The sequence below is a fragment of the Cyphomyrmex costatus genome, unplaced genomic scaffold (genome assembly GCF_001594065.2).
Source record: "Cyphomyrmex costatus isolate MS0001 unplaced genomic scaffold, Ccosl1.0 scaffold337, whole genome shotgun sequence".
Lineage (NCBI taxonomy): Eukaryota > Metazoa > Arthropoda > Insecta > Hymenoptera > Formicidae > Cyphomyrmex > Cyphomyrmex costatus.
Window position 1 is genome coordinate 418700 of NW_017277525.1, and position 13901 is coordinate 432600.

The 13901-nt window shown below is 29.2% G+C and overlaps 1 protein-coding gene across 1 annotated transcript in view; it reads right to left on the bottom strand.

Annotated features, from left to right (window-relative positions):
• The window catches only part of scrib (scribble planar cell polarity protein), a 31590-nt gene that overhangs the window by 11812 nt on the left and 5877 nt on the right, over nt 1–13901 (bottom strand). Inside the window, exons 6-26 of the mRNA XM_018542606.1 lie at nt 13274–13566; nt 13041–13174; nt 11779–11890; nt 11459–11625; nt 10623–10780; nt 10423–10533; nt 10023–10250; nt 9162–9398; nt 8811–8895; nt 7969–8133; nt 7675–7850; nt 7418–7555; nt 7192–7344; nt 7034–7114; nt 6115–6924; nt 4347–4454; nt 4038–4217; nt 3469–3498; nt 2808–2966; nt 1781–2161; nt 890–1048 (exon numbers count right to left, since the gene is read on the bottom strand). Coding sequence (XP_018398108.1) covers nt 890–1048; nt 1781–2161; nt 2808–2966; nt 3469–3498; nt 4038–4217; nt 4347–4454; nt 6115–6924; nt 7034–7114; nt 7192–7344; nt 7418–7555; nt 7675–7850; nt 7969–8133; nt 8811–8895; nt 9162–9398; nt 10023–10250; nt 10423–10533; nt 10623–10780; nt 11459–11625; nt 11779–11890; nt 13041–13174; nt 13274–13566 — 4065 coding nt within the window. The remainder of the gene's footprint in view (nt 1–889; nt 1049–1780; nt 2162–2807; nt 2967–3468; nt 3499–4037; nt 4218–4346; nt 4455–6114; nt 6925–7033; nt 7115–7191; nt 7345–7417; nt 7556–7674; nt 7851–7968; nt 8134–8810; nt 8896–9161; nt 9399–10022; nt 10251–10422; nt 10534–10622; nt 10781–11458; nt 11626–11778; nt 11891–13040; nt 13175–13273; nt 13567–13901) is intronic.

Genomic DNA, 13901 nt, shown 5'->3' on the forward strand with positions numbered 1-13901 from the left:
CCCCCCCCCCCCTCTCTTTCTTTCACGCACACACGCACGCACGCACATTTTGTCTCTTTCAAAATCTAAATTTTCATATTTCATGCAGAAATGCACATTTGCATGTAGTTGCGTATACGTGTGCATATGCATCTGGTATAAGTATTGTCAAAATTAAATTAATTTTATTAAAATGTGTGTCTTATTCAAAATAATAAACTAACTTTTAATTTATCTCTTCAAGTCTAGTTTGTCTCTTAATTTCACAAATAATTGTACATTAATAAATAATGTACATTAATTTACATCTTTTCTAAGTTTGAAAAATTTCACTTAATAAACAAATGTATTTTAAATTATATTATACATTATACTTTATAGATTAGCAATAAGTGAAGCCATACGAGTACATGCCATATTTTTCTGAAAGCTATGAAGTAAGAAAGCCAAGCAAAATATAAAAAAGAAAAGCAATGTTAATGATAAAATAAAATCTATCAATGATAATAGCTACTAGAGAAAGAAATAAAATTACTTCATGCAATATTACATAAAGTCTTCAAAATATAAATGTATTATTCATTTAACAGAATAGAATTAAATAAGAAAAATAACTTTTTTCATGTTTGATAAAAATACTTAAATTAACAATATTAAGTGAAAATATTTAATCAAATAATAAACAAATAAAAATACACAAAATAAATTAAGGAGTGGTGTTGAATTCTTTTTCAAATAAACGACAAATTAAACAAAAAATTTATACTTAACGGAAAGACATATTTAGAACAACATTTAGCACACTACACTACATATACGAGCGACATACTACGTGTACTCTTAAATCTGTCAAACTTTTAAAAGAAATATGAAATGTGCGCGTGTATACAAGAAAATTAATAGTACTTACGCTATTAGGATTTTGAGGTGCTAGTGTATGTTTACTCATAACAATCGTAGTAGTTTTGAGATCTTTAGTGCCCCCGGGTGACTTTGGTGGTACAACCATATCAACAGGACTATTTGATTTGCTTACTAATGATTCTGCTGCACGTACAACGTCCAATACCTATCAAAATCAAAATCAGAAAGTATAAATAGAACAAATTGAATTATCATACATATACCTAACTAATTCGAAATTTCTAGAAAATATACTGATATAAATCTTTACAATAAGGGTTATTCACCTACGAAATTAGCGAGAAAATCACGAAGCAATCAAACATTTATCATTGAAATCAAGAAATTATCTATCATGGCCTCTATCATGGAACAAATTGGCATGGATTCCAACTAGAATTATTCTGTTTTACTCGGAAAACACAATAAAAATCTAGGAAATAATTGAATAATTTCGATCGAAATTAATTCCGATTTCTTCCATTATATGTGCTCTAAAATCAAACAAAAAATCATCGTCGTATATTCGGTTATGCGTCTCGAAATCCTTCTGGAAAACAAACGAAATCACTTTGAAATCAGATTGAAATAGTTTGAATACAAAAAATCGGAAACCATTTTCGTCAGTGAATAACCCCTCACTTTATAGATTCGTTCTACAATATAATTATACTTTTTATAAAAATTTAAAAAATAACGACTGGCTCTCTTCCCCCTCCCTCTATACGCAGTAATAACGTTGTATATTTTGCAACTGTACGCAGTATACACTTTCGAGAATTAGAGATTTTTTATAGCAAATAGAAAATATTTCAAAATTTGTTGTGTGTGTACAAAAGTAATAAAACTCACAATTTGTTGAAATTTATTATGCACACATAAAATAAGCAAACCTTACCTTTTCAGGTGTGGATTTCTCTCTTTGTTCTATAAGTGCACGTTCTCGTTCTTCTTGTTCCCAAGCAACAAGTTCAGCTTTCATTTCTTGTTCTTGTCTAAGAATTGCAGCTTCCTCATCATCTCGATCTAAACTGGATATACTTTGTGACAGTGATTTAGTATCATCCGTAGTTGGATCTCTTGAATCGTGAGACGTTTTAACTTCTTTATTATCTTTATCATCGGATAATGTTAATATTGATTCAACTTCACTTTTATCATAACCTTTACACACAACCAACGTAATAGTATTCCCTGAGCAACGAAGAATGTTAACAGCTTCCTGATGAGTCGCACCTAATAACGATGTGCCATTGACTTCCAATAACCTCATTCCAACCTATTAAAAAATATATAAATTTAAGCATAAAGTACCATTTCGTTCAGTTAAGCTGCTGTTTTATCCCCACTCCATCAATTTTCATATACAACTCAAGTTATGCTCAAAGTAATTGTACGGAGATATAAATATATACATTTATATTATATTTTAATTTTTAATTATATGGCTGATAATTTTTTGGCAACATCCGAAAATATAAACAAAGAATATTTAAATAAGGTTATTAACTAAGATAAAGGTATCAAGAATACGTCTGTATTTTTCTATTTACTAATTATTATAATCCATTTTATTTTTTCTTAAAAACTAGCAAAAATAAATAAGCAACTTTATTGGCTAAAATTAGCAAAAATATGCTCCATAAAAAGGAAAATAACGAACATCTTTTAAACGCTGCTTTGATTGTGGTAAAGTGAGGATAAAATGCCAGTTTTTCTTCTTATTGCATGAAATTGTACCTTAAAATTAAATATGTCAAAGCGTGTGTGATGTATAAAGCGGACATTTCAAACATTTTCTTTAATCATTTATTTCTTGAAAACTTAAGATATGCCCATGTTTACACATGACATTTTTCATTTGTTTTAGTGTATCTCTCCCAAAATATTGACATGCAATTATAAAATACCCTGGATATACACACTTTTAATCGTCCATCCCTCTTAGCTGCACCACCCGAATTAATCTTCGATATAAAAACGCCCTCATCGGTATGATCCAAAGGATTGCCTTTCTGTCCTCTTCGCCCTCCTTTAATATGCATACCAAGTTTCTCACCAGCTTCCTTTGTTATTACTAATTCCTAGAACAAGTTACATCACTATATAATTTTCACTATAAAACAGTTTACTTCGTTTGTTTTCGCATAAAGTTATAAAAATAAAAAATATTGTTTCAAGAGAGATATACTATTATATATACAATAAATTGTTTAATTTCAATACTAATTCATTTGTGTACGTATATTTTAACAAAATTGAAATTTAAACGAGCAAACTTTAAAGACATTCGATGTTAATTAAAAATATAATTTAAAAATCGTAAAAACGGGCCAAGTACGATTGAATTTCTGTAGAGTAAAAATCATATTATTTTTATTTGGCATTTAATATAAATATAATGGCATGAAAGCACAAAATGCAGAAAAAGCCCTTAAATATAAAATAAAGAATTGGTATAAAATTGCACGGCATAAGCAAAAGCAAGTCATTCATAACATAAGAGTGAAATTTGTAGCTTTGGTGTAGGAATAAGCATTAATGAGAACAAAAATTACGGTCATGTGAAATGCATCGAGTACTTACTGTCACAGGGATGTACTCTATTTCGACCAGCTTGCAGGGCAAATTATTAAAAAAAAACCGCATTAGGTAAGGAAATAATCACACGCTAAAGCACCGAGTGCCATTGTGTTCGCAACTAACAAGCATTCCTTGAAAACGTTAATAAAATAAAAAAGAAATACTTTTTAAAAAATAATTCATTTATTTGATGTAAAGTGCCTATAATTCTAAGCATAAAGATTAAAGTGATTTTCCCTAAGGAAAATAATTCTCAAATGTGCATGTGTTCATAAAGATATTAAGAAATCATTGTATTATTTGTGTTGCATACTGTATAAATATTTCAAAGATGCTAATAATATTATGTATATGTTGTTTAAAGAAATATAAATCATCATACATATGTAATAGTTAAATAATATAAACATAAAATGTTTTGTAATGGCAAAAAAATATGTAAGTTTATTGAAACTTTTATGCGTGTGTGTGCGCGTGCACACGTGAAGTTATATTTATTTTGTAGACTTATAGCTTTATAAGCATCTAAACAACTGTTTAAGCGGTATCACGCTGAAAATTGTGTTATTTACCTGATAACTTTCTGGAAGTGGATCATGTTGAATAGTAAGCACGATTTGATCGCCTGGTCTTAGAAGTTCCATTACTGCTTCTTGATGCGTAGCTTTTGTTACATCTGTACCATTCACCTTCAATATCCTATCACCCATCTTTAGTTTACCGGACTTGGCTGCTATGCCACCAGGAACAACCTGTTACAATTACATATAAATGTACATATACACATACATACCTGTGCGTGCGTGTGTGTGTGTGTGCACGCGCGCGTGTATAAAATAAGATAAACTCTACCGTAAATTAAAATAAGCCTAAAGACTTACGTGAGATATAAAAATTCCTGGTTCCTTTGCACCAAACGGTGTACACGAATGATCAGTTCCTCCTATGATACTGAAACCTAAGGAGCCTTCTTTGACAAGAACGACGTCCTAAATAACGTAATTTCGAAATTACTTATATATTCAAATAAGTTTTAATTTTGTAAAGTGCAAAGAAATATTAACGGGAATAAAAGTTTAGAGTGTATAATATTTAGTATGTAAGAGAAGGATAGAACAAGCTATGGATTTGTATATAATTGTTATTTAAATAAAACAGTGACAACGATACTTCTCCACTTTATTATTCCATTTTACTGAATATAGTCTAGGACAAAACAAATCGTTACACTACTTACCTATTCTCATGCCAGAAGATAAGTACATTGAGATTATCATAGTCCATTGATAGTTATCAAAATTAATTCTAAGATCATCCTATTAATTTTTCAGATAATTTTATGAAAATATAAAAAAATAGACACAAGAGAGAAATATAATTGAATAAATATAATTGAATAAAGGTTCATACATACATGTATAAAAATCAATTGAAAAGATATACGTTCAAATATGTATAAAATAACAACAGTACAGTCTACAATTTCTATTTTCTGAGATAATATTTCCATAATTAATTCTTTCTTAAATTGCAACTTATTTATTGAAGTAAATATTCATTGAAATATATCTCAGTTATGTCTTCAATTATTCTGAGTAGTCGCAGTGGCCACACAGAATCGTGACATCATAAACAAGAAATGATACATTAATTTTTGTTATATGCTATTGTAAATAAAGATAACTTGGGTAAAACAAAATAATAAGATCACTTTAAAACACTTGTACAAATAAGTAAAAGCTATTCTTTCTCTTCTGGGACGATTTGAATTCCTATTCAGGTGCTCCCCGGGTATTATCCTTGTTTACCATTCAGTAAACTACAAAGATGGAATGATACTTGAGTGGGAATTGGTCTAACATAGTCTTAATAATGCAATCATGTAAAAGGCATGACTAAAAATAAGCTGCGCATTGAGTAAACGCACTTCATATACTTTTTACTACCTTTCATGGCCATTTACTGACTGTCAGGAGAAATAGCTTTGACTCAAATGTTTTAAAGCAATTTCATCATTTTGTTTTAGCCAAATTGTCTTAATTTATAAATAAAATGTAATAAAAATCAATTTCTTCTCATTTCTGACATCAAGCTTCACAATCAGTATAGCCGCATCGACTACTCAGAAGTTTTAATTATATAAATGAAAAAGCTGGGGAAAGACACAGGAAAAACGATAATGAATAAAAAGAATGAAGATAAATAAATTTTTTAGTTGTATTTTCTTGCACTTTCCGTACTTGAAATAAAATAAATTTAGAATGTTAAAAAAAATAAGTGTTGAAGAATTTAAAAATATCTATTTTATTAATTTAAAAATTAACTATCAATTTAAGCTAATTTAGTTATTTCAAATCACAGCCAATCAAAAAATAGAAACTTGATATAAAAAATAAAAATACTATTTTACAAGTATTAATTTGAATATATAAAAAGTGAAAATATAAATAAAAGCTTTCAGCACAAATATGTGCATAAACTAAATATTTAGTTCTATATGTAATAAAAATTAAACGAAATTTTGAGAAAGCAATAAATGCAAACAAGACAGAATAAAATAACAAAATGAAAATAATGAGATCTAATAGGAATGAGTTGCATTGGCAGTCTATGTGCAATGTATTTGATGCTTCTCTAACAAGCACATACCTCGATAATAAGTGGTTGCACCAACTGGTTGTCGGTCACTCTAGTTACGACGGTCTCGGTGAGTGTACTCTTTGTGATGGTCTCAGTAACTTTACCGAGTGTGGTAGGAGCTGGAGGAAAATTAACATCTCCAGGCAAAGTATCGGGCTGCTTTATCGTCACTGTCACAGTGGGGCCCTGATGGGAGTCTGGTGAAGGCGAGGATGTTGGAGGTCGAAGGAAATGAGCGGGGATCATAGCTTGAAATTCCTCGTTGGTGATTGGCTTCGGTACCTGTATGTCTTCTTGTGGAGATGCTGGTCTAGGCTCTACATGAGGAGTCATAACTGCAGAACCAACATTATTTGTAGGCGTCGTCTGCGAAACACTATGTCTTGGAGCTGGTTGTGGATACGTTTGATTATTTGTCGAGCTGGGAGATATTGGTGAAATATTCTTCAGAGTGTTTCCTGAATCAGTTACACCATTCATTTTAGGCATCTCGTCAGATTTTACTTGTAATGCCGGTGGCGACGGTGGTGTTTTTGAAGTAGGACTCGGTGTCAATGCTTTGTCAACATCCATGGAGCGACGATATCCACCATACCCAGGTCTATTTGCCATATAACTATTAGCATTGTATAAGCCTGTGTAAGGTTTTGGTGCACCTATAACACGTGGCGATTTTTCAGAAGGAGTTACAACAGTTGCAAGATTTGCTTGAGAAAGTGGTATTTCTCGTTCGACTACTAATCGAACAAATCTTTCTAAACCTGTAAGTAAAGCCACTGCTTGTTCGTGTTTCGCTCCTCTCATATCTACACCATTGATCTGAAAATTACAAATTGTGTATAAATCATACAAAAATTATTAATTTGTACTTATAAGTACTTTATCGTCTAATACAAATGTAATACAGATTTGATGAAGAAATACTTACAGATATTACTTTGTCTCCAATCAATAATTTGCCATCTTTTTGAGCAACTCCACCATCTGTTATTCTCGAGATAAAAATTGCCTAAAAAATATAGTGGATAATAATTAATCACAATGAAAATAATAGTAAACAATAAGTTTTATTGTACAAGTACTTACATCGCTATTATCCTTAAATGGTGGCGAACCTTCTCCACCGGCAATACTAAATCCAAGTCCATTTTGATCTCGTATTAATGTTGTGTGAAAAAGAACGGATACCATAGGTTCAGTATCTTTTACAGTCATTATAGGCTCCGGAATCTTTTTTGTCTAAAATATTGAATATATATTTATATAAATGTTAAAATTTGAATTATTATATAAAAAAGCATTAATATATTACCTTCGTAGTTTCATGAGATATAGATGTGTCGCCATTTTCTAAAGTATGTGATAATGCAGTAGATGAAACGTAAGATGTTGCACTTGGTGCTCTACTTGTACTTAAGCTAGAACATACGGAATCTTTTCTCGTTGGTGCCTGAAAATAACAGACAAAAATGACTATAAATCTTGTTTATTTGAAATAAAAATCTTATCATTTGGCAACTAAATTTATATATTACTTGAATGAAAAATGATAAAATAATTATTTTATACCTGTTCATATGGCGGAATTATCCTTGTAACTTCTCTTATAACAACTAACACAAGTACACGTCCACATGCTTTCAATACTTCTACAGCATCATAATGATCTATATTTACTACCGATACTCCGTTCACAGATATTACTTTATCTCCTATCCTCAAGCCAGCTAAATCTGCAGGTCCACCTGAATAAATGATCATATATTATAACATACAATAAGCACATATTTCATGATCGTAAAATAGAAATATTTACATGCATCAATGCGACAATTTTAAAATTATTCACTTGCAAATGTTTACCTTCAGTAACTCTTGAAATAAAGATGCCTTCATCGTCGCCTTTAAAAGGAGTCGATCCGATACCACCAGCTATTGACAAACCTAATCCACGTGTCGTTCTTTCAATATGAATTTCATATTGCTCTTCCCGTATTTCCAACGCTGGTTCAATATCAGATGTAGCATCTAAAACAAGCTTTTAATTAGTCATTATCAACGTTTTTAATACATATGTAGTATATATCAACTCTTGCTGTTGCATGTCAACATTTACCTTTCCTAATTTTTTTGTTTTTAATAAAACATTTATATCTTCTAGACATTATATATCAAGTAATCTATTACTTTTATATAAAATAACTTTATTTATATAAAAATATCACATATATATAACAAGTATACTGTTACAATTTATCAATTTTCTAACGCGTACCATTGAGAGATACACTGATAACTGGATTAGAGATAAGACTGTAGGTAGGGTAAGATATATCTTATCACATGTTCCCCCTTCTACTATGCAATAAAATGATTCAAAGATACATACAGAAAATCTTTAAAATCTCCTATTAGTTTTTCAATCAAAATTTCTATAAATCAACCACAATAGAATAAGAAATCTTCTAAATAATCAAATCTATTAATATCATAAAGTAACAGCCATAATTTTAATAAGAACTAAATAAATGAATCGACATCTGGTATTTATTTAAATAAATAAATGTTACTTAATAAAATAGCTTAATTTATTTTATCAATAAATGAATGCACGCACATATGTGTGTGTGTGTGTGTGTGTGCGTGTGTGTGTGCGCGCGCAAATAATGAAATAGATTCTATTTTAATTTAATTCTTAAAATTACCTTGACTGTGCGTGTCAAATGTTTCCATAGATTCTACTTGTGATGGTAAAGATGTAGAAGTCTCATCAACTTTTTTCATAAGTGCCTATAAATATAAATGTTAACTGTTACTATCGATTATATATGTGCATGTAAACATATTATCAAATATAAAGTAATCATTACATGTCCCTTCAATAGAGAAAGGTATAATTGTTAAATATAAATAATATTAAATATTAAATTTTATAGAACTATACTGTAAAAACATAACCAATAAGAAATAGAAATAAAAGCCTATAACGGTCGAAACTGGATCTTTGTTCTTTAATAATTCTTTATGTAAAATTGAATAACATACAAAATATCAACCTGAGCAATAATAGAAGCAACTTTTTCTTTATCAACTGTTGTATGAATCCGTTTATTTTTCAGATGATGTGGAGTGTCTCTACGTTGAAGTTTATTGGGTTTATTTGAATCACAAACATCTTCGTTATTTGCATCTTCTACAATACTGAATTCAACGTGTCTTTGCACATCTTCATTTTCAGATTCTTCTTCATCTTTTTCTTTTGATTCTGGGACAGAATTTTCAGTTTTTGCATTCTGCAAAAAAAAGTACTTTTAATTTATTAAAAATGGAAAGACCTTATATATACATATTTTTCTATTTCATATGCACATTTTTTTTACATTTGTGTGTGTGTGTGTGTGTGTTTATATATATGTATATATATTGTAAGGTTTCGACAAGGTTAATCGAGGGGTAGAAATAGAAACGTAACCGGTTAAGGAAACGATGGAAAGATGTCAGGAATAGCTTGAAAGATCTAGGATGAAACACACGTTAGTTAAAAACACACTTTATTGCAGAGCGTCTAGGACGCGACTTCTTAACGTATTCTTGAACTTAGAATTACTGTCGACCAATCACAGGGTCTCTTCTCCATAGCACAGCGCCACGCTGTGGTAGGGAGTCTGGTAACGAGCGCATTGCCAACTTAAAAACTATGAGAAGCGAGTTGTCGCTTACAATATATATATAAAAGAATGTAAGATAATATAGTAAATCATAATATATAAATTGTACACAATGCATATAAACACTTCTAAAGATACTTTGTTTAATCAATACACATCTTTATATGTGTTAAAAATTAATATATTAAATAAAAGGTAAATGTCTTATGTATTTACTAGAATAAAAACAGATTTCTAAAAGTTACTTACTGTGTGAAATTCCGTGACAGATTGAATGGGAAGATTATTTCCTTCCTTATTAAGTTGAGTATCTGTGTTATCAGCATCAATGTCAAGTGCTGGCATTTTATGATCATCTTCTTGTACAATATTGCATTCTACATATTCCTCTTGCTCAGAAACACATTCTGGCACATCTACAGAATTGATTGGTGGTTCAGATTCTGTTTTATCTAATCCAAATGTTTGAGAAACATCCTGAAAAAATTTTCAATAAGATTATTTTACAAGATAACACAAAATAAAATCCATTAAGAATATTATAAGAGTTAAGAATGCACAGTAGTTGTTTTAATAAACAGCAACAGAGTTGTTTTAATAAACTATAATTTAAAAACTAAAACAAAAATAAATTAAGCATAAGACTTACCTGTTCATCCGTAGATTCTGATCGACTTTCACTTTTTCCTTTGCTAAATAACTTATGCGCTTTAGCTTTTAATTCTTTTGGATGTGGTGTGTTTTGACGTATAAATGGAATCTATTTGCCAAGATAAATGAAAAACAAAAGATAAAACAAAAAAATAATACAAACTAGCTTGTAAAAAATCTGTAAAATAATGAACACACCTCTTTATCAGTTTCAGGTGGCTCGTCAGTAAATTTCACGGAATGCGTTCTTGAGGCTTCTCTTTCTTGCCAACCTTCATCATCGCTACTCGTCAGCTCACGCATTTCACAACCTTGAACATTTCTCATACCAACTAACATTCCCAATCTACCCGAATCTAAAGAAAAAAAACATCTATTGTACATTGACAAATACATAAAACAAAATAATTACATAAAATTTCCTAAATCATTTTACAGGGATGGCAAACTTTTTCATTTGACTTTGACTTAAAGATATTTATTTTTATAGTTTCATACAAAAATATAGAGTAAGGAAGTATTTTTCTATTATTTTTTCATTTATAATAACTTTTTATAATAAATATGACATTGCAATTTTTTATAACTAAACGCTAAGATTGTAAAGTTTGAAAAAGTTTGACTTCTCCAATCTAGTAAAACCTTAGCGTTTAGTTATAAAAAATTGCAATGTCATTATTAAATTGTTTATTATAAAAGTAACGGAAAAGTAACGAAAAAAATAACGCTTTCCAGCTCTGCAAGAATACTATATTCCAGATGAAATTTTGAAAAAAGATACAGTAAAAGATAAAAATATTTAATTATTTATTTTACATCGTGTCCGTGTAGATCAATGTACGCGTGTAATATATTTATATAAACTTCGTAATATTCTTAAATTAAAAAATTTTAATTTAATTAAATCAATTATTATGTATTATGTTATTTTATTAGGAAATTAAAAAAAAACATTAGACAAAACATATAAGAAAATTTGCAGGACAATCTCCAAATAAGAAATCAACAAAGTAGATTAAACGGTAATTACTAACCATCAGGATGAAATTCCAATTGAGGTAAAAGAAAACATGTTAGCACTTCTTGTCCTGTTTCCTCATCAACATCTGTTTGGAACGTTAACATAGGTTGCGCTTGATTTTCGCTTAACCATACCGCCTTCAGATTTAGGTTAATTAAAGAATATGGTAAATAATGTAATCTGTGTACAGCAAAATTTAATATTAATAAAAATAAATAAGCGTATTTTATTCGTGATATTTTTATATCTTGCTTTATATAATAAATATTTATGTATTTGATAATTATAATAATGCAAATTACGTGTAGAGAGCAAATTACAAACGTTAGATACCTGTTGCCAGATACATCTAAAACATGAAGAGCAGTACACTGTCCCACTTCAGTCGGAAGATACTGTAATTTATTATCTCTTAAAGACAATACACCCAATTTCTTCAGATTTCCTAGAAAATAGAAAAACATTAATTCCTATTATTTAAATTTATTTTTCTTATAATATAAAATTTGTTTTTATACATACATATATTCAATATATTGCATAAAAATCTATATATTTTATTATCTTATGAAGAAAGGATTAAAATGAATAATACAGAAGATTTAGTCAGGAGATGTTGGGAGGAAAAGCAAAGGTTGAGAACGATAAATATAGTAAAAAAAAGTGTATTATAATAGAAACGGCTGAAAAATAGAATCCAGAGAAGTAATGGGTCACGGGGAGTTTAGAGAAAGATTTAATCGAAGAGAAAAGATATACAGAGGCAATAGAAAAGGGAAAAATTTAGAAGGCAAGATGTAATACAAAATATAAGGAGATAGTTATTGATGGTAGGGTATCGAATTAGCTAAAGAACGACAATCTGAAAATGTTGAAGAGAGAAGATAAAGTTCTTTAGCTAATTAAGAACATTAATCAAATTAAAATACGGAAGAGAAGAAAAATAAATATCGGAAGGGAGAAAGAAGGGAAGTGTTTTTTATAAAACATATATGTAGCACTCTCTATGGAACATAAAACACTATATGAAAGAATGCGAGATGAGAGGAAGATTTGAGGAGTTAGGAGTAGATAAGGAGAAAATATTAAAGTATTTATGTGAGGAAAAAATTTAAACAAAACAAAAGGAAAAGTATTAAGGAATTTTTGGAAAGATAGAAAAACAAGAAAAGAAGAGGAAAGACTAGAGATAAAGAACAGTGATATTAGAAAGAAGTTTGAAGAAAAGAATCATATTAGAAGTTTAGGCTTAAGTTAAGTAGAAAGGAAGTAATGTAGATGAAGTATAAAGCGAGGATAGTTAAGATAATGTGAGCAGAAATCAGTGAGTTAAAAAAAGTAATTAAGAAAAAAATAGGAAATAAACAATAACTGTGCAATACGGTTGTGAATAAAGAGCCTGTGATTTTTAAAAGATAGTTAAGAAATGTAGCACAATTAGAGTAATAAGAAATAAAAGGGAAGACAAACGAGAAACGAGCAAAAGATATAAATGGATGAATGAGTTTAAGGAAGAAATGTAGATGAAGTCCCCTTCTTGACTTGTAAATAGACTAGAGTACATAAAATTTCTATTCTGTATTTTATTATCTTACCAATTTCTATCGGTAAAGATTGCAGACTATTTCTATCAACATTCAAATTATTTAAATTATAAAGTTTGCCTATAGACAAAGGTAGCTCTAAAAGAAAATTCTCTGTAAGAATTAACTCTTGCAAATTCTCGCACCTGAAATATAAAATATAGGCAAATTTTTATCTCTAACTAATAATATCTTATTTTTACTTCTAAGTTAATTTAATTTAAATTTACATTTCATATACTTACCTTCCTATATTTGGATTTAGGGTAGAAAGTCTATTTTGATCTATTTTAAGAATAGTTAACTTTTTCAATTCGCCGAGCCCATCAGGTAACTTTTCAATAACATTCTGTGACAAATGCAAGTCTGTTAATGATTCCAATCCGCCAATTTCATTAGGAAGATCCTCTAAACGATTTTCCGAAACATCTAAACACGCTAGCGTTTTTAATTCGCCAATTTCAGGTGGCAAGTGTTGCAACTGATTGTGATCCAGCCACAATTCTTGTAATGCTGGTAATTGTCCTATATGTGCAGGCTATAAAGAAAATATACAATAAAAATAATTATTTCTTCTCATTTCTTTTTTTAATCAATTTACGACTAAAGTTTATACAATAAAACTAATTTAATCAATTAATATAAAACTGTGTGTCAAATCATAAAAAAGTATTAATTAAATTCAAATAATAAACAAATCTATCGATCAAAGTAAAATTTATAGCAATGTGATCTAATACAATATGGATATCCTTATCCTTAAGATATTTTTGTTATAAGAATCCATTATCAGAATAAAAATAAAAATTTATACAAATATACATGTGTATACACACGCAAACACGTGCGTATTTGCATAAGAGATAATAAAAA